This window comes from Neofelis nebulosa, chromosome 6 (genome assembly GCF_028018385.1).
Source record: "Neofelis nebulosa isolate mNeoNeb1 chromosome 6, mNeoNeb1.pri, whole genome shotgun sequence".
Classification (NCBI taxonomy): domain Eukaryota; kingdom Metazoa; phylum Chordata; class Mammalia; order Carnivora; family Felidae; genus Neofelis; species Neofelis nebulosa.
Genome location: NC_080787.1, coordinates 50,845,569 through 50,872,809, shown reverse-complemented (window position 1 = coordinate 50,872,809; position 27,241 = coordinate 50,845,569). Strand labels below are relative to the sequence as shown.

General features: G+C 36.4%; 1 protein-coding gene and 1 long non-coding RNA gene across 2 annotated transcripts in view; one reads left to right on the top strand and one right to left on the bottom strand.

Moving 5' to 3' along the window:
- The window catches only part of LOC131514329 (cysteine-rich secretory protein 2-like), a 25,715-nt gene extending 5,763 nt beyond the window's left edge, over positions 1-19,952 (top strand). Inside the window, exons 2-8 of the mRNA XM_058734219.1 lie at positions 2,429-2,499; positions 7,434-7,550; positions 8,335-8,422; positions 13,477-13,622; positions 14,031-14,128; positions 16,047-16,135; positions 18,320-19,952. Coding sequence (XP_058590202.1) covers positions 2,429-2,499; positions 7,434-7,550; positions 8,335-8,422; positions 13,477-13,622; positions 14,031-14,128; positions 16,047-16,135; positions 18,320-18,447 — 737 coding nt within the window. The 3' untranslated portion in view covers positions 18,448-19,952. The remainder of the gene's footprint in view (positions 1-2,428; positions 2,500-7,433; positions 7,551-8,334; positions 8,423-13,476; positions 13,623-14,030; positions 14,129-16,046; positions 16,136-18,319) is intronic.
- On the bottom strand, positions 1,919-27,241 carry LOC131514331 (uncharacterized). Its single transcript, XR_009263027.1, has 2 exons — positions 27,003-27,241; positions 1,919-2,485 (listed from the first exon to the last, which is right to left on the bottom strand). It is a non-coding gene; the product is annotated as an uncharacterized LOC131514331 (long non-coding RNA).

Sequence of the window (27,241 nt, the reverse complement as noted above, 5' to 3'; positions counted from 1 at the left end):
TACTCACAATGTAGATATGGGGGGAAAGTCAAATGTAAAGAAATTGAGAGAAAATAGAATATTAATATAAATCAGAAAAACTGAATAAAATACAAATTGACTGGGTGGGCTTTAAATGTTCCCATCCAGAGACAAGATCGGTGTTTTTGGAGTTAGCCTGTGAGTTTCTTTGGAAAGAAGAACTTAGAAATGTTCCCATTCTTGAAGGATATGGTTAAAATTCAGGTTAAGAATTAACATGACCAAAGACATAAAGGGCATATGATCAAAGGATAAAGAGGTATAAACAAGGAACCCCTCATAAGGAGAGTTATGAGAAAAAGATTATCTAATGAATAATGTACCTACCAGGTTGGGTTCCCCAGGTAATGGTAACAAAATCTGAGACACAGGAGGTCAAAAAATACATTTGGGATCAATTCCCTATGAAGGGAGGGAAGGGAAGCAAGATTGCTCCAAGATAGGGGTCAAACTGTGGTGTAGTCTAATCGGAGGCTTCAGCCAATTAATTGAAGTGCCAACAAGCTGAGAGATTTCTGCTGGGTACACCTCCACCTGAGGGCACAGGCATCCTTTACTCTAACATTACTTATCTCCCTATTAACAAGAACCATATGAAGTGATCCTATGTCACCATAGTCCAACTTGAAAAAGATTCTCAATTTCATATAACACTAGTTACAACAGGATTAATGACAATAAACCCCAGACTTCTTAACATCTATAGTGCACCCTTTCCATTATCACAATACCAGATGCCAACTTTAGGTGTTCAGGTTTGTTCAGTAGGGACCAGGTATCGCTGAGAAATGAACAATGTTTTTTTGGACACTAAGTTTATGTATTTGCTTTATACAGAATTTAAGTTAATTTTTCTTTCCATAATCTTTCTTTTCTGTCTTCAAATTTTCATTTTATTCTCCTACCTCTTCCTCTGTTCCACCTAATAATTACAGTATAAACAAAATCAACTTTTTCTTACTTCTGTAAGTGATATTTTAATGGGATAGAAGAGTTTACATTTCCAAAAATCTGTAGGAACACCTGCATAATTTGTATCCCTCATAGAACTCTCTTGCAGGAATATGCTGCTAATTTTGTGATTTTCATTCTAATTCTCTCCCTTCCTGTTCTAATTATTTAAAAAATATTATTAAATAAATACTTCATTAAATAAAAAAATACTTCATTAAAATGCCAACAAACTTCTCCATTATTTTAACAAAGTTACATATCTAAAGGTTATCACAATGAGGCATATTTTCAACACGAGATGCATATCCTAAGAAAATTGATAGATGCATATCTTAAGAAAATTACTTGAGCTCTTTAAGTTTTAGGAGTTTTATTTCATATTTGAGGGACAATAGTAGAGGATTAACTTGTTAATATTGTGTATTTTTTTCTAATCTTTTCAAATGTGTTTAGTAATCCACCAGCTATTTAACAGCCAGGAAAAGCTTTATAGTAACGCACGAATATTTTTTGTCAAGGCAGAAGATTCATTAAATCTTAATATAAAGGTTTTTATCCTTATAAATATTAATGTAATAAAAATGTATGCCTAAAGTTTTTCCAGTATACATTATTATTTCTTCAGGATTCCAAGAAGTTAAATTAGTGAGGCAAAGGATGTGAACCTATTAAGGGCATCAGTACAGATTGTAATTTAATCTTAAAAGTGAGAAATCTACCTTGTGTTTTTAGATACAGAAGGAGAATGTTGCCTTTTTTAGAATTTGAGTCATTGTAATAGTGAAAGGTTTGAATGGGAATGAATGAGGACACTGGCTACATTGGTGTAGTTGAAAGTATTAAAGAAAAGCACTTCCTTCTCAGTGGATTTACCTAGGGTTCTAGTAATGTCAAATACATGAGCCAGACTCATGGCAGGAAAGAAATGGCACATGATAACTAGTAATTTGAAGAGATCTTAATGAGGGTATATTTATGAAGGATTAAGAAGAATTTAAGGAAACCAGCAAGGACTATTCCAGTGGTATCCCAGTATTGCTAACAGTTGGGAGCTAATACTTCTCCTCAGTAGGCAATGTGAAGAAGCCATTCCTAGAATCTGAAGGGAAGAGCTACATAGACAAGACTGTGGAACTAGGGTAAAATAGGGTAGTATGTAGATGCACTTCACATTTATAGGTGTACTTCAAAGGCTTCAACCGAGTACCTCCTTTTGTTCTTTACATCCTATGAAGGGCTGCTTCTGGGTGAATCCATTATCATTCTATTGGCATCTTGTAACAAATCTTCTCTTGTTATATTATTAATGAACGTGGAATAACTGAGATCATTACATTGTTTTATTTTGTTTTGTTTTGTTTTCCTATATTCCTCAGAAGTTCATGCACTAAACATTCTAATGCAGGTCTTTGTTCCCTTTGTGTTTTTTTTTTTTCTTTTTTTCCTCCCCCAGCCATGGCCTTATTCCTGGAGTTGCTGTTCCTGGCTCTTGTGTTGCTTCCATTCTTTCCTGCAAATGGACAGGTACGGTCAAGGTTAAAAATATTTTCAGAATGATTGAAGCAACTCTGAGGAATAGCAAGCTATTAGATCAGTTTGCAAAACTGAAAAGTACTACAGTGTCTGGTACATCACAAAGTACTCATCCGTTGCTCGAGTACTTAACACAGTTAATTTTAAGGCTGTGATGACGAGCTGTAGCCTCTAGCCACGTGAGGGTATTGAACACTAGAAATACAGATGATCGGGACTGAGATATGCATAAACACATGGAGAATTCAATACTTAGTAAAAAAAAAAAGTCAAAATATTTCATTAATAATTTTAAAATTGATTGCATGATGAAAGCATAATATTTTGAATCTATTAAATAAATATATTATTTGATCTGTTTATTTTTTTCCTTTTCAAAGTGGCCACCCAGAAATTAAAATTACGTTTGATACAGGGCATCTGGGTGGGTCAGTCAGTTAAGTGGTTGACTGCGTTTCAGCTCAGGTCATGATCTCATAGTCATGAAATCAAGCCCTGCATCGGGCTCCATCATGAGCATGAAGCCACTTAAGACTTTCTCTCCTTCTCTCTCCCTCTGGCCCTCTCCCTCTCTCTTTCTCTCTCTCTCTTAAAACATTTTTTTGGGTGTGCCTGGGTGGCTCAACCAGTTAAGCATCCAACTCTTGGTTTCAGCTCAGGTCATGATCTCACCACAGTTCATGAGTTCAAGCCCTGCGTTGGTCTCTGAGCTGACAGAGCAGAGCCTGCTTGGGATTTTTTGTCTCCCTCTCTCTCTGCCCCTCCTCTGCTCACTCTCTCTCTCAACATAAACAAACAAAAAAAATTTTTTGTATAAGTTTGATACTGTAATTATATTTCTATTGACAGCAATGATCCACAGGTTTAAAAACTGTCCAAATATCTTTTTTGATTTCCTTTTATTTAATTCATTACAATGTGATTTTCACATAAAATTAACAATATATTTATATATTATATAATCTCAGATTAGCAAAACTTCTTCACATACTTCACCACATTTATTTTCATAGTTACTGTATGATAATAATTATACCTATTTTTAAATTTAAAAAAAGAAACTTTACTAGTGATATTAAGTATTTGGATTTCTTTCATGGTCTTAAATTAGTACGTAAAGATTAAGATGCTCTAATTATTCCTTTAAAAATTTTTTTCATCTTCCTTTTTTTAATATAATTTATTGTCAAATGTTTATTTATTTAAGAGAGAGAAAGACAGAGTATGAGCAGCCGAGAGGCAGAGAGAGGGAGACACAGAATCTGAAGAAGGCTCCAGGCTCTGAGCTGTCAGCACAGAGCCCAATGCAGGGCTCGAGCCTACAAACCGCGAGATCATGACCTGAGCCAAAGTCAGATGCTCAACTGACTGAGCCACCCAGGCACCCCTAAGCTGCTCTAATTATTTCTAATACACTGATGCCCTTTAATAATCCTAAGAACAGGATGAATCATTCTCTTAAGTACTTAGCCTGTAGGTGCTTATACAATGTGTCTATCTTCTGATCAGAAAAAGTCTGTCACTGCTGTTTGTGCATTCTTTGTTAACTCTGAGCATACGAGAACAGCTAGAGATCCTCAGATCAAAGAGTTCAGACACTAGGTCAAAACTCACATGGCATTCAGAAATACAGTCATTATATTACCACAATTAATTTTCAGTCTGAAGATAATTTGCTCATCACCTCGGTCTTCAGTCAAAAAGTTTGCTTTCTCCCCAGTCTCTTTCTTAAAGATTTTTTCATGGTCCTTACTGCTCCTCTGTTATCTCTCTGGTCCATCTCCTGGTCTTCATTTTTGAAATTATTTAAAGGAGAGATATTTTGCTCTTTTGCACCACTAACCGTTAGCTAATCAGATTCTCTACATACTTTCTGCCCCTTCTCAAGAATGCTAGAAAACACTAATCATCCTTTATAACCCCAATCCAGACCATCTTTTACAAAGTTTTCCTAGCCTCAATCAAGAATTCACCCTTTGTTTTTTTGTATATCTAGCAGAATCCACCTATCATTTTAGTTACAATGTAACTGAAATATATGTAATTATTTTATTATTTATGTCATATAGTCTATCAAAATAAACTTTTTAAGGATCAATACATAGATACCATGTTAAATCTATTTTATGTTCAACACTCTTCATATTTCCTGTTACCTAATAAAAGCTCTCTTGAAACTCATTTAAAAACAACAACGACAAAGACACGTCTTCAGTAGGATTTATATCTATACAAAGCAATATAGGATATGAAGGAGGAAATAATGACTTCTTTCTCAGGGGCCAAATTTTTATGTATTTTCAAATGAAATTCTCTTAAGCAGATTTTTGAGGGTCAATAGGAAATATCCAAGGTGTTTTGAAATGAAATTCTCTTAAGCAGGTTTTTAAGGGTCAATAGGAAATATCCAAGGATGTTATTTTATGCTTTTGTGTAAAGCAGAGGTTGGTCACTGTTAATATTTCACATGCGCATCCTTTCTAGCTTAGGAGTTAGTAGCTGCGAATCTGCCACATCTGTGGGTACAATGGCATTCACTATTGGTTCCTGCCTTAGGAACATACAAGCAAGCAGGGGAAATGGATGCATAAATAAATAGTGGCGATAAACGTGGCTAAACCTAAACTTATATTATTTGGAGGGTTTTGAGGGAACTCATTATTGGGGTAGGAGAGAATAACTTACCCCAGTGTGTCAGGTAAAATCAACAAAGGGCCCTGTCTGTTTAGACTTTGACTTCAAACTCTTGCTCATATTCATACAACAAAACACTCATGTATTAATTTAAGTCATCAATTATCTTAACCTGTGGGAACAACTCACCTACCCTAGGCTAGACACAGCCCCACACACACATACACACGTACAATGATAAAATATACCAAAAATTTCAGCAGCTGATATAATACTTTATTCTGTTACTAAAAAGGAACAGAATCAGCAATGGCCCATTAATTAGATGACTTTACTCCCTCTAAATGGCCTTGGAAATTTTTTGATGTTGCAAAATTATCTTTTGAGTGACCCCATGAAATCAGATCATAATAAAGTAGATCATAATACATATCATAACAGGAAGAATGATTTTACTAGAGTATTTTAAGTACTTTAAAATTTTTTTAACTTAAAAAATTTTTAAGTTTATTTATTTTGAGAGAGAGAGAGAGACCAGGTGCAAGAGCTTAAGCAGGGGAGGGGTGGAAAGGGAGAGAGAAAGAAAATCTTAAGAAGGCTCTGCATTGTCATTGCTGAGCCCAAAGATGTAGGACTTGAAACCACAAACCATGAGATCATGAGCTGAGCTGAAATCAACAGTTGGTGGCTTAACCAACTGAGCCACCCAGTCACCCCTTACTAGAATATTGAATAAACTTTGAATCTGAACATTCTTTCTCCAAATACATTCTAAATACATTATTTCTCTAAATACAGGACATGTCAGGTCAAAATTTCCTTAAAGTCTAGGATGAATCTTGAGCTCCACTCTCATCCCACCTGCTGCAGCCTGATCAAATGTGAATCAAGGTGTCTTAATGTTTCCATTGTGTACCTTTATGGTTATAAAATATTATCACTCATATGGATAGAAGCAGCACATTAAGAGTTCCCTTGAAACTAGAAATTGACATCTGTGGCCTCAGAGAATATTCTAATTTGTCATGCTCCGAACTCCATTACTATTCTCAAAGCTTTAGACTGCTTTTTCTTATTTGTCACAGTTTTGGCTCAGGTTCATTGGCAATGCTTAGTAACTACTATTGGCTTGAACTGAATGCTTCTAAAGTGATCATTGTTCCCTGGAATTAATATTTACTCTTAAATGCAATTTTTTAAAAGTAAAATACAACAAAATGTTTAACAAGCAAATTCATCTTAGGAAATATGAAATCGCCACATAGAGGAAAGGGAGGAGGCCACTGGGCTGGGGTGCCGGTCAGGGAGACTAAGGACAGAAGCAACTACATAAGAAACGGAGGAGGGTAGGCACCGGGGAGAGAACCAGAGGCCAAGAGAATGGGGGCTGTGGACCTAGTTAGGGAGAAGGCAGGGCACTGGGGGTTGGACAAAAAAATATCAAAATAGTTTGGCTATGTGGGGTGCCTAGAGTGTCCAACTTTGGTTCAAGTCATGATCTCACAGTTGGTGGGTTCAAGCCCAGCGTAGGGTTCTGTGCTGACAGCTTGGAGCCTGGATCCTGCTTCAGATTCTGTGTCTCCCTCTCTCTCTGCCCCTCTCCTGCTCATGCTCTCTCTCTCTCTCTCTCTCTCAAAAATAAATAAACATGTAAAAAAAAAGTTTATCAAAATAGTTTGGCCATAAATCATAAACACACTATGTTTCTACAGTGGGGAAAGGGAGAAAGACAGTAAAAGGGAGGAGAGGCTGTTATGAGGAGGGGCTATGGGGGTCCTACCGCCCTGCAGTGAACCCCCTCCCCATCCTAACCCCTTCCCTCTATGTCTGTGAATGCATGTGTCTGTGTGGGCCTGTGTGCAGACTTCCCTATTCCCCTCCCCACCCACACCTCACCCCCACCCTAATTGCTGCCACTTAAGTTGCTAGCTGTCATTCAGCTAGCTGTCATTCAGCTTCACTCCTCTGCCCAACTTCTTCAGAGGGGGAAAGGGGAGGAGTGGAGGGGGAGCAGCCCCCAGACAGCCCTGCCCCCACCCTCCCCCTCCATTTCTACCAGAAGTCCTGGGGAGGGGGGGAGGTGGTAGGAGTCAGGGTCACAGTATTTTGTGACAACCGCTCTGTTGGCAAACTTGCGACCCTTCAGGCCCTGCATGGCTTTCTGGCAGTCAAACAGGGAGGTGAACTCCAGGAAAAGCCTTCCGCAGCTGGGCACCTCAAAGCTGTCCAAGGGCTGAGGGACCAATTTTAACAAATGTTAAAATGGTAACCATAATTTTATTTCTCTTTAGGATCCATCCTTTGCTGCTTTGTCAACTACTCGAACACAAGTCCAAAAAGAGATTGTAGATAAACACAATGAACTAAGGAGATCAGTCTCTCCACCTGCCAGCAACATGCTAAAGATGGTAAGAGGCAGTGATAAAGGCTAGTGATGTGAAAAGTCACGATAAGAGCAGGGAGCTGGTAACTGACATCTCTTAAGTACCTTGTGCTTACATAATTTTGCTTCTATTTTGCTATTTCATTTGAGCTGTGTTATGGACAGGACAGAAATTAATTTTCCTTTATACGGTTAAATAATTTGTCAAGGGCTATTAGGTTGGGAAGGCAAAATTAGAAGCCAAATCTTCAGACATCAAATGTGAAGCCATTACACTTTTTGTTCACTGTCTTCCCTAGTCTAAAATAAAGGAGTCCCCTTTCCTTCAAAATCAGTGCCATTAAGAGTAAATAACAGTCCACTTTCCAAGGCATAATCCGTAAAAGCTAGATCTCTCCCATTTGAATGCAATGGGCTGTAAGTGGAGTTGGGAATAATCTAGGCCAGTTTATTACTATTGAAGTATAATTTAAATGCTTCAATATATTTGATGAGTATTTAGAGTGGCACTATTACTAAAAATCCTAGGTGTGTTTCCTCTCCAATCATAAATTGTCAGTGTTATTGTATTAGGTATTTCTCTCACTAGACACATCATTTATGAACTTCTTTTCACGTGGAAATTGGCACTGGGGCCCATAAACACACACACACAACTAACAAAAAGATCCTTCATACCAAAGACAATTACATAATATATCTATAGAAGCTTTTAAAATAGTGCAAATTAGTCTACCAATCAGACTATAAAGCATATGCTCTATTGGAGTTGAATCTCTAAGTGCATTTTTTTTTCTTGTGACATTTAGGAATGGAGCAGAGAAGCAGCAGCAAATGCCCAAAAATGGGCAAACAAGTGCACTTTAGAACACAGCAATGCAAAGGACCGAAAAACCAGTATGTAAATGAGCAAATATCTGTGGAATAAATGAATAATAAAATAATATTAGAAAAATCAAATAGAATGGGACATTCAGGGATGCTGAAAGAAGACTTAGTGAATAAATGTTGCTCTTTTTAAAATCAAAGTATCTGTATAGGGAGGGATCATTATAGATACCATTTTGGGCTTGTTGATTGCATTATGCCAAGAATTTCTGAAGCAATACTTCATGTATCACTCTGAACCAGCTCATGAATAAACAGGTCATGAATCATCATTTCTCCAATTTTAGAAATTATAAGATAAGGACAGGGGAGGAATGACTTCCCCAAGACACAATCTGAAGTGTCCTTACTGGAGAGTTTCATGCTTTGGGCAGGCTTATTGATCTCGGATCCACTGCCCTTTTTTGTGATATTGTGTAGCTGTTTGGTGTTTTGATATGTCCTCATTTTGTATTCATAAAATATACAGGATTATGTTGAACTTTTCCTGAATTTTGCTGTAAACATACCTAAACTTTTTAAATCATGATTAATATTTTGTGTATGTTGATTCAGTTTTTAGTTTTTGATAGTCAAGTACTTTATATAGACTGTGTACCTGTAATGCATAGAATAATGTTATATGCAAAAATATATATAACTTTCAAGAATTAGAAAAACTATTGGAGAAAACTTCTGTGCATAAACTGTACATAAAATATTTATTTACATTATTAAGCATGCAGGCAAACCCAATTGGAAAGTAGTGAATAATTACTTGTAACTTCAGTAGAACTACTGTTATTTATATTGCTGATGCCAAAATTATAATGAAATTAGGTAACTACATTCAGTAGAAGCTTAAAACAAATGGTCTTAACATCAAGTTCTGTTAAATTCTTAGTTTCTTTCCTTCCATATTAAAGAAAATTCCCAAGAATATTTTACACTCTCTTTAAGCAGCATGTAAACATTATATTTTAATCCACCAAAATGTAAATATTAAGTGAGGCCTGAAATGATAGGAAAATGTTTCTGGGCTTCAAGGCATTTCATTCTTTTTCTAAATTAATTTTATTACAGCAACAGTGCTTTTTTAAAAATTCTATTGTAGTAAGAACACTTAACATGAGACCTACATTCTTGACAAATTTTTAAGTGTACTGTACAATGCTGTTGACTTCAGGTACAATGTTGTACAGCAGATAGCTAGAATTTATTCACCTTGCTTACCTGAAATTTATTGATTAGTAACTTCCCATTTCTCTTTTCCCTCATCCCCAGCCACTACCATTGCACTCTTTAATTCTATGAATTTGACTCTTTTAGACACTTCATATAAATGTATTCATGCTTGTAGTTGTCTATCTGTGACTGCATATTTCACTTAGCATAATGTCCTCAAGGTTCACCCATGTTATCACATGTTGCAAAACGTCTTCCTTTTTTAAAGATGAATGATATTCCATTGTATGTATATATCTCATCTTGTCATCCATTCCTTTGTCCATGGACATTTAGATTGTTTCCAAATATTGGCTATTGTAAATAGTGTTGCAATGAACATGAGTGTGCTAATATCTCTTCAAGATCCTGATTTCAATTCTTTAATACTCAAGAAGTGGTGTTGCTGGATCATTTTGTAGTTCTACATTCAATTTTTTGAGGAACCTTCATATTGTTTTCCACAGCAACCACACTATTTTTCATTCTCACCAGCAGTGTTTATGATTCCACTTTCTCTACATCCCTACCATTACTTGCTGTCTTTTGTTTTTTTGATAATAGACATTCTGACAGATGTAAGGTGATATCTCATGATTTTGATTTACATTTTTGTGATGATTAGTAATGTTGAACACCTTTTCACATACATGTTAGTCATCTGTATGCCTTCTTTGGAGAAAAGTCTGTTCATGTCTTCTGCTCAAAAAATGGGCAGAAAACATGAAGAGACACTTTTCCAAAGAAGACATACAGATGGCCAACAGACACATGAAAAGATGCTCAACATCACTCATCATCAGAGAAATGCAAGACATCACCTCACACCCATCAGAATAGCTAAAATAAAAAACACAAGAAACAACAAGTGTTGGAGAGGATGTGGGAAAAAGTAAACCCTGTGCACTGTTGGGAATGCAAAGTAGTGCAGCCACTGTGGAAAACAGTATGAAAGTTCCTTGAAAGTTAAAAATAAAACTACTTTGCAATCCAGTAATTGCACTACTGGCTGTTTACCTAAAAATTACAAAAACGCTAATTCAAAGGGATACATACATTCCTATGTTTATAGCAGCATTATTTACAATAGTCAAATTATGGAAGCAGCCCAAGTGTCCATTGATAGATGAATGTGCAAAGAAAAGAAAAAAAAATATATATATATATATAATTCGGCCATAAAAAAGTTTTGCCATTTGCAACAACATGGATGGGGCTAAAGAGTATAATGCTAAGCAAAATCAGTCCCAAAGAGACAAATACTATATGATTTCACTCATATGTGGAATTTAAGAAACAAAACAAACAAGTAAAAAGAGAAAAGGAAAAAAGAGAGAGAGACGAACTAAGAAAACGATTCTTAAAGAAAGAAAGTTTTCTCTAAAGAGAAAAAACTAATGGTTACCGTGGGGTGGAGATGTGGAATGGGTGAAACAAGGGATAAGGAATAAGGAGGGCACTTGTCTTGATGAGCACAGGGTTATGTATGGACTTGTTGAATCAGTATATTGTACACCTGAAACTAATATAACACTATATGTTAACTATATTGGAAAAATTAATTAATTAATTAATTAATTAAAATAAAATAAAATGCTAAATGAAAAATGATAAAAAATATACAGAAAACAAAACAAAACAAAAACAAATCTTCTGTCCATTTTTAAATTGGGTTAATTTTTGCTATTGGGTTATATGAGTTCTTTATATATTTGAAAGTTAACTCCTTATCAGTTATATGCTATGCAAATGTTTTCACTGTTTCCACAGGTTGCTTTTTCACTTTGTTGATTGTTTCTTTTATTTTGCAGAGCTTTTTCGTTTTGTGCAGTTCTACTTATTTATTTTAGCTTTTGTTGGTTATATTTTTAGTGTCACATTCAGGAATTCATTGCTAAGATCAATGTCAAAGAGCTTTTTCCCTATATTTTCTTCTAGGAGTTTTACTATTTCAGGTCATATGTTTAAGTCTTTAATCTATTTTGAGGTAATTTTTGTGTGTGGTGTAATTTAGGTGTCCAAAGTTACTCTTCTCCATGTGGCTGTCCAATTTTCTCATCATCACTTCTTGAAGAGAGTGGGTTTTTTTGCCCATTGAGAAGAATTAATATTGTTAAAATATCTATGTTACCCAAAGTCATTTATATACCTGTTGGCTGGTTGTACATATTCCTTGGAGAAATGTCTGCTCAAATTGACTGTGTTCAGAAAAGATCTTTAGTCAGTTCCTCAGGCAGCCCCCATAAAAGATGGAGATTTAGTCATCCCATCCAATTCTTGCTTTCTCATGGAAAGGCTAGGAGCTAGGGTTTTTTATCTGCTCACTCTGTGCTGAACCAAGAGAGTCTATGGCTACTGCCAGCCCAAACCTCTATCTATTCTCATTTGCCCCAGGGAACTAGATTATGCTAGGTCTAGTTCGCATTCTCAGAGACACAAGTCAGAAGCCAGGCTTTGGGGCAGCCTCTGGAAAGTTTGTGGCATTGGATACCCAGACCAACTCTTCCCCCACCCCTACCCCCAGGGAGAACCAGGTAGCTGTGGTGTTTGTTCGCTTGCTCTTTTCTGAGCTGAAGAGGAGCCATGGCATCTACCAATACAAAACACCATCTGTGTTCTCCCTCCAGGGGGGCAACACTGTGCCAAAGCCATCAGAGCTCCAAGACTGGCAAGAGAGATGTCAGCTTTTTGGGAAGCCCTGGGGAAATAGCATTGGACACACCAATCAACTCTTTGCTTCCTCAGGAAAAAGAAGCTGAGAGCTAAGATTTTTCATTTGCTTGCTCTGTGCTAAGCCATGGGGAGGAGATGTGGTATCTACCAGTCCCAACCACCATCTCCATTTTCCTCCAGATGGCTAGCCTGTATCTGACAATCAGAGCTACAAGACTAGCAAAACAGAAGCCAACCATCTGGGAGTTTTCCTTAAGGAAAGGTTGGGGGGCTGGACAAATGAACCAACTCTTTCCTTCCCCTGGGGGAAGCTGGGAGATATGGGATCTCTTCCTGATCATATGGCAGAAACTGTGCTGAGGGTAGGCATTCTAGCAAGAAGGTGTCCTAATTTCCCTACAGGCTTCAGTTTGTCTGGGTTCATATTCTCCCAGGGTATAGAAGCCTTGCAATTAGTTTTGGATTTCTCACAAGGGCAATTTGTTTGGGAATTGTTGCTGAATCAGTGTGTTTGTCGGGGGAAGGAGAATCCAGGGCTTCCTACTGCACCATCTTGCTGATGTGACCCTCTGCAAGGCTCTTCTTACCTACTTCTCTGAGGAAGATTTGGTCTGATGACATTCTGATATATTAAGGGAGGATCCAAAAACTTTGAAAACTGCCATCTCCCCTGATGTCAGTTGCCTTTAATTGGGACTCTTAAAGACTGCCTGTAGAACATTTTTTCCAAGTTCACACAAAAATCATACCATAAACATTTACTCAGGGTCCAATATATGAAAAATATCTGGCGAGAGTGGGCATGAAGAACTAAAAATAGAATAAAAGTTGGTCACTACCCTTTGCATGCTTACAATACAAAGCTGAGACTACAGGAAACATTACACATGTGAAGAATTTTGCATGGAAAAGAATGCATCTCTGACACCCCAAAAGGGGAAGGGTTTTTAAAGCATAAGATCTTCTCAACCTATTCAAAATTTTGCATGTTCGGGCCAGCCTCAATATGGTAGACAGATTTGTCTTCTATTCAGCTTAATAGTTGGTAAGGACAGAAGCTGTTTTATTACGTGTTAAGAGTTGGCAAGCATAGGCACTGTTTGAAAGGCAACATCTTTGTGTTCATTTAGTTGATTTCTTTTGCCATGGCATGCTTTATTGCTTCATTGTGATCTGGTTCTCCTTAGGTACAAACTGTGGTGAGAATCTCTATATGTCATCTCACCCTAAGTCATGGTCAGCCCCAATCCAAAACTGGTATGATGAGAAGGACAATTTTATCTATGGTAAGGGAGCAAAGACTGCTGGTGCAGTTGTTGGACATTATACCCAGGTAAGGAAAACAAATTAAAATACTTCTGCCACAAATGTTCTAATGTAGAAAGCTCCTCCAAATTATGACCAACCCGTGTTCAATTTGCGTGAGAATGTGAGTAGACCTAGTAGCCTTGGTGTTGGCCAGTACTTCATCTAAAGCTGTCATTTATTCCTTGGCTGGCAGAACTCTTCATAGGGAAGCACACTGTATTTTCCCAACATTGTAGATGCATAAAGTGAGGAATGTATATGAAAATTCAGCATTTTAAAATGTGTGATTTGCTTCAATAATTGAACTAAATATTTCCACAAGGCAATACCATAATGGTAACATTTTTTTTTTCACTTTTACAATTGCTACTATTTGTTTTTCAATATTTTCCCTCTTTCATGTACTCTCCTATGTTCCCTTCCGGATTTGTAGGTTGTCTGGTACTCCTCTTACCACGTTGGATGTGGAGTTGCCTATTGCCCCAATCAAGATATTCTGAAATACTACTATGTTTGCCAATATTGTCCTGCGTAAGTATATGCTTTAGAGCTGAATGCCAATAATCCCATCTGCAATTTAATATTTTGAAATTTTCGTATATTGAACAAACTACAATACAAAGAATATTTCAATAAAAAGAAGGAATTGTGTCTTTGGAAATGCCTTTTAAGTTGAGATACATTCAATTTATCAGAGAAGACACCAGGTTTTCAGTTCCAAGTGTAAAATCTGAAACTCTATTTCCCCCAATTACAGAGTGACATCTTTTCTCTCAGTCGCCTTTCCCTTGGGCTCACAGCTATTCAGTGAGCATGGGTAGTGTGCATTTCTGTAGATTTGATGTCATTAGTTCTCATTAACTTCATACTCTAGGAAGGTGGCAGCTTGATGGTTAAGCAAGGGATGGTAGTGGACTGGGAAACTGGGAATGGCTGATTGTGATTTCAGCTCTTGCTGCTAAAATGTTCCCACCCCTGCTTATCTAAAACGCTGCCTATGTTATTACCATCACAGGTGACTCATTCATTGGCTCTCAAAGTTTTCAAGAGGTCTTTAATGTATTTCAGAGTCCAGGAGAGAACAACATCCTTAATCCTTGTTTTTCAGAAGTTTGCACAAAATCTCCATAATGAACCATCCTTTAAGGTCTTGACTTGCAGCAGGAAATGTGTTCTTTCATCAAAGATTATGTTTGAACTTACCCAGAATAAATTCTGTGGATATACTGAAGATCTAATCTCAACATATCTGTTAACCTTAATTTCTTTAAATGTTTGAAATTTCTTGCCATCGGGGACAGGGGGACCCCTAAAACCAAGCTATCTTCAGGCTTTATTTTGAGACTGTCGATAACCCAAGTATATGGATCTCCCGCTTGAGAAGTATGACTCCCAATGTCATTTTCCTGCAAGCACCTATGAGGGTTTAGTAGAAAGAATTGAAAATTTCCTAGTAGAATGCATCTAAAGTCACTGTCTGGCCATAAGTAAGGAGGATCTGACGCCAGGTATCTGAAATGAGAGTTGGAGTGAATAATGAGGGAAAGCAGGGGTGAGAGAACTTCCAGAACATATTTGTGTCTATTTCATATTTTCCCAGGGGCTCACACACGTTCGGGTATATTCTGAGCAGGGGCTGAGATTTAGATGCATGGCCTTGTGTTGTCCGCCTACTTGGAGCGATCGAGATTTTGACTGTCTTGTATTTTCAGATAATAACGGCCAATCGAATAATATTCACCAACGAGGGGTAGACTAGTTACTGTAAGACCAATATACCTTAGCGATTAGTGTTAATAAAACCATTTTTCTAACATTCCCTCTTTTTTAAGTATTAAAATCTTACACACAAAACCTCTAGACATTCAAAAATCTTCCTGTCACCCCTACTCCCAAATACAACACACCAAAAATCACTTGAAAATCATCACCCCCATCTAGAGGCCAAAAGTATCCTGGGCTTTACCTTCTCTAGTTCATATTTAAAAATTATCATATTTTCTTTTTTAAATGTAAAATTACATGTAACTTTAAACATTTTCCCTATGGCAACCCTTTCTTTCCCAGGAACTTGCTGTCTCTCTAAGAAATATGTTTTATCACCAGCCAGCACCTTGGGATACATTGCTTTAGCAATTGACCACATCTTCTGGGTGAGAAAGAATGTTGCCATGTTGAAATATACTCCAAAAATTTTAGACCCCATTTATCCCATTTCAGTGTCTCAGGCTGGGAGATTATGGTCAAGGAAGTAAGTGAATGTGTGAGTTATTTTCTTACTTTACATTGGTATCTGAGTACATTTTGGGAATTTTAGTTTTTCAGTTATTTGACATGATTAAAAACACTGAATAAATACTCAGGTATTTGTGCTGATAGGTGCCACCCTAGTAGCATAAACTAAACTGAAAAATGAAAAATGTTTGACACTTTGTCTTTCAAATTTCAGTGGTAATCATCTTAACAAGATAAATACACCCTACCTAGAAGGAAAGCCTTGTGCCAGCTGCCCTTATGACTGTGACAATGGACTATGCAGTAAGTTTGAAGTCATTAACTTGCTAGTACATCTAATAAAATGGACTGACTTTTTTTTTTTAATAATTAGGAAATTTCAGGCACCTGAATGGCTCTGTCAGTTAAGCATCTGACTCTTGATTTTGGCTCAGGTGATGATCTCAGGTCAAGCCCCATGCCAGGCTGACAGCGTGGATCCTGCTCAGGTTTCTCTCTCTCTCTCTTTCTCTGTCTCTCTCTGTCTCTCCCTCAAAATAAATAAATAAACATGAAAAAAAGAATTAGAAAATCTTCTGATTGTAAACCAACTTAAGCAATTCCCTCATGCAAAAGACAAAAAATATTCAACAGAGGGTGTTTAATCAAAAAATGTACACAACCCAGTATCTATATTTATTTGTAACTAAAACCCTGTAACCATATATAACCTAAAGAAATATCTACCATCAATGTATATTTGTGCTTATGTTGGACTCATTACCTATTGGCATATATAAAAATGTTTCTGTGAAAATATTCATTGTAATTGAATATTTTTCCTGTCAAAATTAATGTAATTGTAGCAAAATTTCATTATTGCATTTTAAAAAGAGAAAATATGTACAAACATAAAGGTATGAGATCACAGATATGGTTCAGTCCAGACACCAAACATTTCTTATACACCAATGAGTTCATTATACTAAATTCATTTTTCCCATAGTATAGTTAGAATAATCAAGTTTAATTTAATAACCATTTGCACTTGTGTTAGTAATTTTTATATATTTTTAAAATGTCGATCAAATCCTTGTATAGCAATATTAACTCACAGAAGTCCAAAAAATATTTTGGCAAAAAGGACTACATTTAGTGTCATATATCTCATTTTCAGTGTTGTTATGAATATAAATACTAAGAGTTGGTATTTTTGTTTGGTTGGGATATGTCATTAAATTACTATGAATAGTATAATTGACCCATTACCTGAGATTTTTACCTTTCAGATGCATTCACCAGACGAAACTGTAGCATTCTCAGTATACTAAACTGTATACATTCTCAATTGTATAGCTCCAATTCAGCATATTGATGATATCAAAGCTATACATCAATTAAATAAAATACTTACACAGCTGATGAATACTATTTGTTAATGGGTTTGGAATTTATCCTGTTAGTAATGAACAACCAACTGAAAGATTTTTAAACAGAAGAGTGATGAAGTCAGAATTGTGTTTTATCAAGATCTGGCAGTAGTATGGAGAAACAAGTGGATTCAAGCCAGCTTGGAGACTGTTGAAAACATGGGTTCAAAAGCCAAATGGATGTTTTTACTGCATTAGGACAAAATGAATGAAGAGAAATGGACAGTAATGAATGACAGGAAAGAAGTAGGATGGCTACTGTTTGTTACTTGCATTTGTTGAGTGCTGATAAAAAGTAGAGAGCCATGAGTTCATATTGATTTCCAGTATCTGGTTTGAATTATTTAGTAGTTACGTTTCATTTCTCTGATACTGGGGGAGTTGAGTTGGGAGTTGGGGAGGGACTCCAAAGGAATGCCAAGTTTGCAGGTAAAGTGATGAATTTAGTTTGAGAATTAATTGAGTTTGTGGCCACTGAGGGACTTCAAAGTGGAAATGTCACATAATTGTAGTAAAATTCCCTCCCATTTTTATATCCACATCTTCTCATAATGGTTTATTATTCTTGAAAGAAAAACTAGTGGCTCTAGCATCTAGATGGAGCAACAGTGCCTAATATAACTTTTTGCAATGATGGAAATGTTCAATCTTTGCACTGTCCTGTAAAGTAGCCACTAGTCAGATTGGTCATGGAGCACTGGGAATGTAACATGTGTCACTGATAACCTGAAAATGTATTTTCTTAATTTTATTTAATTTTAATTAATTTAAGTTTAAATTTAAACAACCTCATGGCTAAAGGCTACAATTTTGGACAGTGCAATTTTAGAGACTCATTTACATTTATTTTACTTTGTTTTCTGAGGAAGAAAAGTAGGTCAATTCATCTTAGAAACATTTCAAAAAGCTCAAATTTTAAAAGAAGTGGTGGATTAATGTGTCCCTTGACATCATAGTGTAATGATGCCAACTTGTTTTTTCAATTGTGTTCTCCCCACTTGCATTGAATGTATTGTTTGCGTTGCTGCTATAGAGGAAAATTCTAATGAACTGACTAATTTCTTTGTTTTTATTTCAGCCAATGTTTGCAAGTATGAAGATAAATATCAAAACTGTAATGATTTGAAGAAAATACTAACCTGTGCCCATAGTCTTCCCAAGGACAATTGCAAGGCTTCCTGCTATTGTAAAGATAAAATTTATTAAATACCCAATACAGACTGAGGGGGGCTAAGTAGAGAAGGGCCACGCTATCTACTTAGATGTGACATTAGCAAAGATATTGTCAGCATGTTGGCTACAAACTTGATTCCAAGTAATAAGGAGTCTTTTTCTCTTGGATCTACTTTTTATTTTACAGAAATTTCTTTCATCAAAGGATTAAAAAATTACATAATCTATGATTATCTGTTGCTCATGTAAAAATTATGAGCGATAAGGAAATTCTGAGAAACCATTACAGACAAGAGGAGACTAAGAAAACATGAGAACTAAATGGAACGTGGTCTCTCAGATCAGATTCTGGAACACAAAAAGGTCATTAATGGAAAAAGTGGTGAAATCTGAATAGGGTCTGAATTGTTTTTGATAGTAATGTCTCTTTCTTATTCTTGACAAATGTACTAGGGTTATACAAGATGATAACATGAGGGGAAACTGAAACTGGGTGAAGAGTATATAGGAATTCTCTGCACTATCTTAGCAAAATGTCTATAAATCTAAAAATACTCCAAAATAAAAAGTGCATTAAAAAAACCACTTTTCTTGGCTCCATAATGCTTGGAAAATTCTCCTCTTGATTATCCGGTTATTCTTTCTCAGACACCCCTCCCCCAGTGTCTCTACTCCATTGCTAAATGTTTGATTTTATTTTTTTCATGGACGTTCCAGATAATACCAATGATTGGACTGTCAAATTAGACTCATAACCTTATCCAGTGTCAAGATTCACTATTTTAAGGACAGGAATAGTCATGGGGTAAACAGAAAATAGGGAGAGGTTCAAGATCATCAATGCAGTTCCTGAATGTTATTTAAATTTTTTTAACACTTATTTTTGAGAGAGAAATAGAGAATGAGCAGGAAAGAGGTAGGGAGAGAGGAAGACACAGAATCCAAAGCAGGCTGCAGGCTCTGAGCTGTTAGCACAAAGCCCAACTCAGGGATCAAACTCAAGAACCATGAGATCATGACCTGAGCCAAAGTCTGATACTCAACTGACTGAGCCACTCAGGTGCCCCTTGAATGATATATTTGCAGTACATTCCTTAATATCTAAAGTGAAAGTCTTCTTAGTCTACTTTCAAAATCTTTCCATTGACTTCTTAAGTACTTAGGATAACACTCTTAAACTGCTCTGCAAGAAGTTGAATTTTTTTTATACTTTCCCTTTTAACCTCACTTCATTCCTCTCTCCTTTATTTCTTATGCTCTAAGTACAATGATCTTATCAAATTCTTTCAAGCTCCGCAGGATTTTCCATACCTAAGGGCATTTTTATTTGCTATAGCTCTGTCTGAAAGAGTCATCCTTCTAGTATTTGCTAGAATAACTCCTTCACATTAAATGCCACCTTACCCAAGAGATTCCTTTGAGTATTTAATCTGAAGAACTCCCCCCATTTTCTCTCATAGCTCCTTGTATTTCTTTTACAATAATCATTGCAATGTATAATAATTAATTCCTGTATTCAATAAATATTTATTGAAAAATGTCTCTGGTATTTACTTAGGTACTTTGAAATAGGGTGATTAACAAGAGAGACCAAGTTCCAAACTTCATGGAGTTCAGACTTTCATACAGGAAAGAGGAAGGAAATTATTTGCAAATAAATACTTAAGATATTGGAGGTGGTAAGTGCTATGAACTAAAATGGGCAACACAATAGAGAATAAAGAGGACAGACTAGGAAAATGTTAATAGGAGAGTCAGGTACATCCTTTCTGAGGATGGGTTAGAATCATAACAGAAGTGAGAGAACAATGGATAAGAATTTGATTGAAACAAAAACAGAATGGTGAGTATAAAGTTGTTAAGGTAGGAATAAAGTTAGCATATTTGAGGAAAGGCAAGAAGACTAGAATGACTGAAGTGGAATGAGCAAGATAAAGATCATTTTGAAAGCAGGTCAGAGAATTGGGCAGAAACTTAGTCCCATGGTATGCCCTAGGGCACATAAAGAATTAGGATATTGTTGTAAGCGAGATAGCAAGCCATGAGAGTATACTGAAGAAGAGAGTGAGATGATGAGGTACAGACTGTAAGAGAATAAGAGTGGGAGCAAAAACCCAGTTAAGATACTATTGACTAGAAGAGAGATTAAGTTAAACTGCACTAGATTATAGATATACCATGTATACAGTGCATATTGTGCAATTTCAGGATTATTTTTGTTTATGTCATGACAGAAAACAGGAGAACTATTTCCCAACTCAGGCTAGCATTACCTTATGCCAAAGGCAGACAAAGATATCACAAAAGAATAGAAAACTACATACTATTATTTCTCATGAACATAGATACAACATTTAAAAAGGATTATACACCATAAGAAAGTGAAGTTATTGAAGGAATAAAGTGTTATTTCAACATTTATAAATCAATTAATGTCGTATACCATTTTAAAATAAAGGTATCATATATTTAGATATGCAAAAATGCATAAAAAGATGCAAAAAATACACTTGACAAAATTCAGCACCTTTAATGAAAACAATTTTCAGAAAACTGGGAATAGAAGGTATCTTCCTCATCTTAATAAGAAATATTTTACAAAATCCTCCAGCTAGCCTTATATGTAGTAGTAAACGACTGAATTCTTTCTTTATATTATAGGTGAAAACAATATTAAAGTATTTTTTGATCTGGACTCCCCTAACAGTAATAAAGCAAAGCTATCAGTTTGCACCACTTTGTTCACATTGCAAGTGAACTGCCAATGCAGTAAAATAAAGAAGAAGAAAATAAAAGCATACAGAGTGGAAAAGGGCACTGGGTAGGTGTCCAGAGACCAAGTTTCCAATCTTGCTCTCCCTGGACTACCTACATGTAACCTTGGGGGAAGATGGCAGAGTAGAAGGACCCTAAGCTCACCTTGTCCCACAGATACAACTAGATAACATTCACATCAGTGTAAATAATCCAGAAAATGATCCAGAGACTGCAGAACAAACCTCACAACTAAAAGTAGGGGGGGATGCCACATCAAAAAAAGTTAAGAAGGGAGAAGACACGGTTTGGGAGTGAAATGGACCGTGGCCATCCACAGTGGGGAGAGAACCAGTGGCATGAAGAAAGGCAAAAAACAGACTTTCATACTGGGGAGCCCACAAACAGTGAAGACAAATCCCTGTAACATTTGCCTTTGAAAGGGGGCTGAATTTTGTGAATTCTTACAGCCAGGATCAAGACTTAAAGCATACAGTTTTAAAAATCAGTGGGCTCTGTCTCTAGGAGAGCCCAGAGGGCAAGAGGAAGGTGAATCCTTGCCCTGAAAGAGCACAACAAACAGCCCATTCAGATACAGCACAGAACCAGCAGTTTAAAAAACGCTGGTGGCAGATGGGAGGGAGACTGATTTGTTCATCTCAGAGTGCCGCCTGGAGAGAGATAAATCATGGGAAGACCCCTTTAGGAACAAAGGACCTGGCAAGTGCCATTTCCTTCTCCTGCCCCCCAGCATAAACAATGGCCACCTGTGGGAAATAAGCACCAACACTCTTACCTAACTTGCTTGCACCAAGCTTGCCCACCCCCTGTATCAGTGGATCCACCCTTCCCAGTCATGCTTGTCTCATTCCTAGCATTGTGTGCCCCCTTCCCCTCCCAGAAGACCACCACAAACTCTGTCAACACCACATCTCCCAACCCTTGTGTTTTGTTGGACCTCAGTTCCTGCAGCAGTGAGGGCAAGTATCATTTCCATGGATGCAGAAAAGGCATTTGACAAAGTACAACATCCATTCATTATAAAAAGCCTCTCCTAAGTAGGTCTAGAGGGAATATACCTCAACATAATAAAGGCCTTCGGGAAAAACTCAGAGCTTTTCCCCTTAGGTCAGGAACAAGACAAGGATGTCCATTCTCAATCACTTTATTCAACATAGTAATGCAAGTCCTAGCCAAAGAAATTAGACAACATAAAGAAATGAAAGGCATCCAAATTGGTAAGGAAGAAGTAAAACTCTCACTATTTGCACATGACAGAATACAATATATTTTTTAAAAAAAAGACTCCACCAGAAAACTACTAGAACTGATAGGTCAATTTAAGAAATTCACTGGATACAAAACCAATATACAAAAATCTGTTGCATTCCTATACACTAATAATGAAGCACCAGAAAATGAAATTAAGAAAATAATCTCATTTACAGTTGCACCAAAAACATAAAATATTTAGGAATAACCTAAACTAAAAACATGAAAGATCTGTACTCTGAAAACCATAAAACACTCATGAAAGAAATTCAAGAAGACACCAATAAATGGAAAGACATTCCATGCTCATGGGTTCAAAGAACAAATATTATTAAAATGTCTATATTACCCAAAGCAACCCACATATTTCATGCAAGCCCTATCAAAATACCAACAGCATTTTTCACAGAGCTAGAACAAGGCCCCTAAAATTTGTATGGAACCACAAAAGACCTCAAATAGCCAAGCAATCTTGAAAAAGAAAAGCAAAACTGGAGGTATCACAATTTCAGACTTTAAGTTACATTACAAAACTGTAGCAATTAAAACAGTATGGTACTGGCATAAAAATAGACACAGTGATCATCAGAATAGAACAGAAAACCCAGCAATAAACCCACAACTGATGGTCAATTAATCTTCAACAAAGGAGGAATGAATATACAATGGGAAAAAGACAGTCTCTTCAACAACAGTTATTGGGAAAACTGGACAGCCACATGAAAAGAATGAAACTGGACCACTTTCTTTCACTATACACAAAATTATAAAGTCAGAACAGATTAAAGACCCAAATGTGACACCTGAAACCGTAAAAATACTACAAGAGAGCACAGGAGCTCTGACATCAGCTATAGGGACACTTTTCTAGATCTGTCTCCTGAGGCAAAGGAAGTAAAAGCAAAAATGAACTATTGGGACTACATCAAAACAAAAAGCTTCTGAACAATGAAGGAAACAACAACTAAAAGGCAGCACACAGAATGGAAGAAGACATTTGCAAATGACACATCTGATAAAGGGCTAGTATCCAAAATGTATAAAGAATTGATTATAACTCAACATGCCAAAAACAAATAATCCAATTAAAAATGGACAGAAGACATGAACAGACATTTCTCCAAAGAAGACATACCAATGGTCAACAGACATGTGAAAAGATGTTCATCATCACTCATCATCAAGGAAATGCAAATCAAAACTACAGTGAGATATCACTTCACAACTGTCAGAATGGCTAAAATAGAAAACAAGAGAAACAAGAGGTGTTGAAGAGGTTTTTTGGGAAAAAAAAAAAAAGGAACCCTTGTGCACTGTTTGTGGGAATGCAAACCCGTGCAGCCATTGTGGAAGACAGTATGGAGGTTTCCAAAAAATTAAAATTAGAATTATCATATGACCCAGTAATTTCATTACTAGGTGTTTACCCATAAAACACTAATTAGAAAATATATACGCACCCCTATATTTTTGCACCATTATTTACAATAGCCAAACTATGGAAGCAGCCCAAGTTTCCACTAATAGATGAATGGATAAAGAAGTGATAAACACACACACACACACACACACACACACACACACACACACACACACCAGAATATTATTCAGCCATAAATAGAATGAAATCTTGCCATTTGCAGCAACAAGGATAGGGCTAGAGAGCTTAATGCTAAGCAAAATAAGTCAGTCAGAGAGAGACAAATAACATACGGTTTCATTCATATGTGGAATTTAATGAGCAAAGGGGAAAAAAAGAGAGACAAACCAAGAAATAGACTCTTAAGTATGGAGAACAAATTGATGGTTATCTGAGAAAAGGTGGGTGTGAAGAATGGGTGAAATAGGTGATGGGGATTAAAGAGTTCACTGACCAAGATGAAAAAATAAATGAAGTGAATAATAATTTTTAAAAAACGAAGAGAAAGGAAAGGTAGAAACTGTCCTTATTTGCAAATTAAAATGATTTTTGTAGAAAACCAAAGGAATCTATAAAATAGCTGTAAGAACTAATAAGCAAGTTTAGCAAGGTCACTTGTTTACAGGGTGGAGGGGGAGGAGAGTATATTACATGTAAAGGAATAAGGTAAGAATTACAGTGGATTTCTCTGCAAAGTTCATGCAAGATGCTGCCCCCAGCTCTCAGGCACTTTCAACACTGCTCCTTTGAGCTCAGCACACTGTTAACTTTTGATTTTACTTGAATATTTAGAGGCACTTGTACTATTCCTTTCAATAGTGGAGTTGTATTTTCAAGTGCCTCGAAACCTACAAGGTTTCTTCTGTTCTGAATTTGCCCTCCATACCAAATTCATCATCAACACTGCTCTTTTAATCTCTTCACATCCCAACCATTTGTTCTATTTCTACTGCTCTAAAACTAATATGGGAAAATGTCACCATCTTCTTATTTTTTCTGTCACCAATTTCTCCACTCTGTGAATCACCCTGCACAACGTTATTAGGTACCTTTTTAAAAAAGTTTTTATTTAAATTCCTAATTTACTAAATTTACTAAATTCCTAAATTCCTAAATTTATTTCGTTAACACACAGTGTAATATTAGCTTCATGTGTATAATATAATGATTCAACACTCCCATACATTCATTATACAGTGCTCATCACAAGAAGTGCACTCCTTCATCCCCATCACCTCTTTAACCCAGTCCCCACCCACCTCCCCTCTGGTAACCATCAGTCTATTCCCTGTAGTTGAGAGTCCATTTCTTTGTTTGCCTCTCTTTTTTTTTCCCCTGTGCTCATTTTTTTTTCCTTAAATTCAACATATGAGTGAAATCATATAGTATTTTTTCCTCTGATTTATTTCACTTAGCATAATACTCTCTAGCTCCATTCATGTCATTGCAAATGGCAACATTTCTTTCCTTTTTTGTGGTTGAGTAATATTCCATTCTGAAGCTTTTATAAAATAATATTTGATCATGAAATTTCCCAACACTCAGTGAAAGTACATCCCATGTTATATAAAGAAGCAAATCTTGTTAGACTTCTACACAAAGTTATGCCAACATTTGCACCAGCCTATCATTCTGACTTATATACACCTTATGATACATTGATTTGTCTGTTTCTGCCCTTCCAAACAAGTGTTCTAAACTTTTTTTTTCTAATCCAGCCATGCACATTTTTCAAAGAAGTTCAAGTGTCACTCCACCATCTAATTTTTATCCAGATTGTATCAGCTCAAAATTCCTAATTATTGTAGATATTTCCTATTCCAGCTACTTAGAACTAAACCAGACTACCTGGTAACGTTCATGTGTATGTATTTTTCCTACAGTACTATATGTCTTAGAGGAAAGTGTGCCTTTTTCTCTGAATTCCCTAAGAATCTAGGCCAAGTCAATATATTTATTTTCTCAACAAATATTTATAAATTATTACTCAGGTAACTGGTATCATGCTAGTCTTGACATACAGCAATAATCTATAGAGATACAGTCCATTTTTCAAATACATATTTACTCACAATATCTATCACTACCACACTCAAGTTGCTCTCATTTTGACATCATCAATGGGAACAGGTAATAATTATAGGTATGCTGTCTCCCACAATGAAAAATAGGATATTCACAGTAAATTATAGACTGTTATAGGATAACAGTGAATTGTGTTGTACTAATAAAAAAACAAATGGGCTAAGCAATTCTATTTATAAATAAATGAGTAGCAACTATGTGGATATAAGTAATTGAATTGTTAAATTAATAATCTAAGCAAGACACAATGAAAACATGAATATAACAGTGAGAAAGATAGATCCGGGGCTGGATTTTGTAAACATTCAGAAGGGCAAACTGTCAGGAGTTAACTTTGATTGAACGTAACCATAAGAGTAAATCAGGCTAGGATGACTTCTAAATTCTGAAGTTTTTAGTTAGTGGTACTTGAACTAAAAGAGCAGTACAAGAGAGTTAAAATAACGTCTGTGCATTGGGCACTTGGAATTTTAACACTGCCAGGGGAAAATGACACTCAGCACTATGAGACATGGCAGTTTGCTATAGTCTCAAAGGTTGGAATGAGAAATTTCAAGCCTCTTCGCAGGGGGTACAGAGAACTAACATGTGATGCACATTGATCCTTGGTTTATCATCTTTTGACCAAATGTATTCTTGGTGTGATGAATTCATTCATTCCTTTAAATCTTGAAAACAACTAAGCATTGAAGAAAATGCATCTATTACTCATCTGCCATCTGTGAAGACAGACAATAAATACATCTTCAACCAAGGCCAGATATGCCTGCTGCACTTGAAGCCACCGGTCTTGGATCAGGAATTCTGGGCATTTTCCTAAGACCTGTTCCTGTTACTCTTGTTGAATTTCTTCACTACAAACCATTTTGGCAGGGAAGAAGAGAAGGAACACTAAGTTTGTTTAACTAAACTAAGTTTGAACACTAGGTTTGTTTATAAGCAAACCTGCAAAAGGTCCTCTTTATGTAACCCTGAATACACTATTGTACCAGACTGGTATCGCACTGAAAACTTAAGGTATCTATGGCCGTTACCAATCTGCTCTTTAAATGCTGACTTGTGTTAATTCAGGAACTCTTGTATGAAAAGGAGCGCCTCCTTTTTCAGTCACCCCTTGCATTTTGAATCCTGGTATTATTTCCATCTTTTTCCTAGGGTTCAATTGTGGGAGCAGACATTTCCCTTCCTCAAGGGAAGGTGTGCAAGATTTTTTCCGCGCGCCATTGGAAGGGAGGCCGGTTGTAGGAATTCAGTAAACTGACGACTGCGCTGAGGGCACAAAGCCCGTGACGTAGC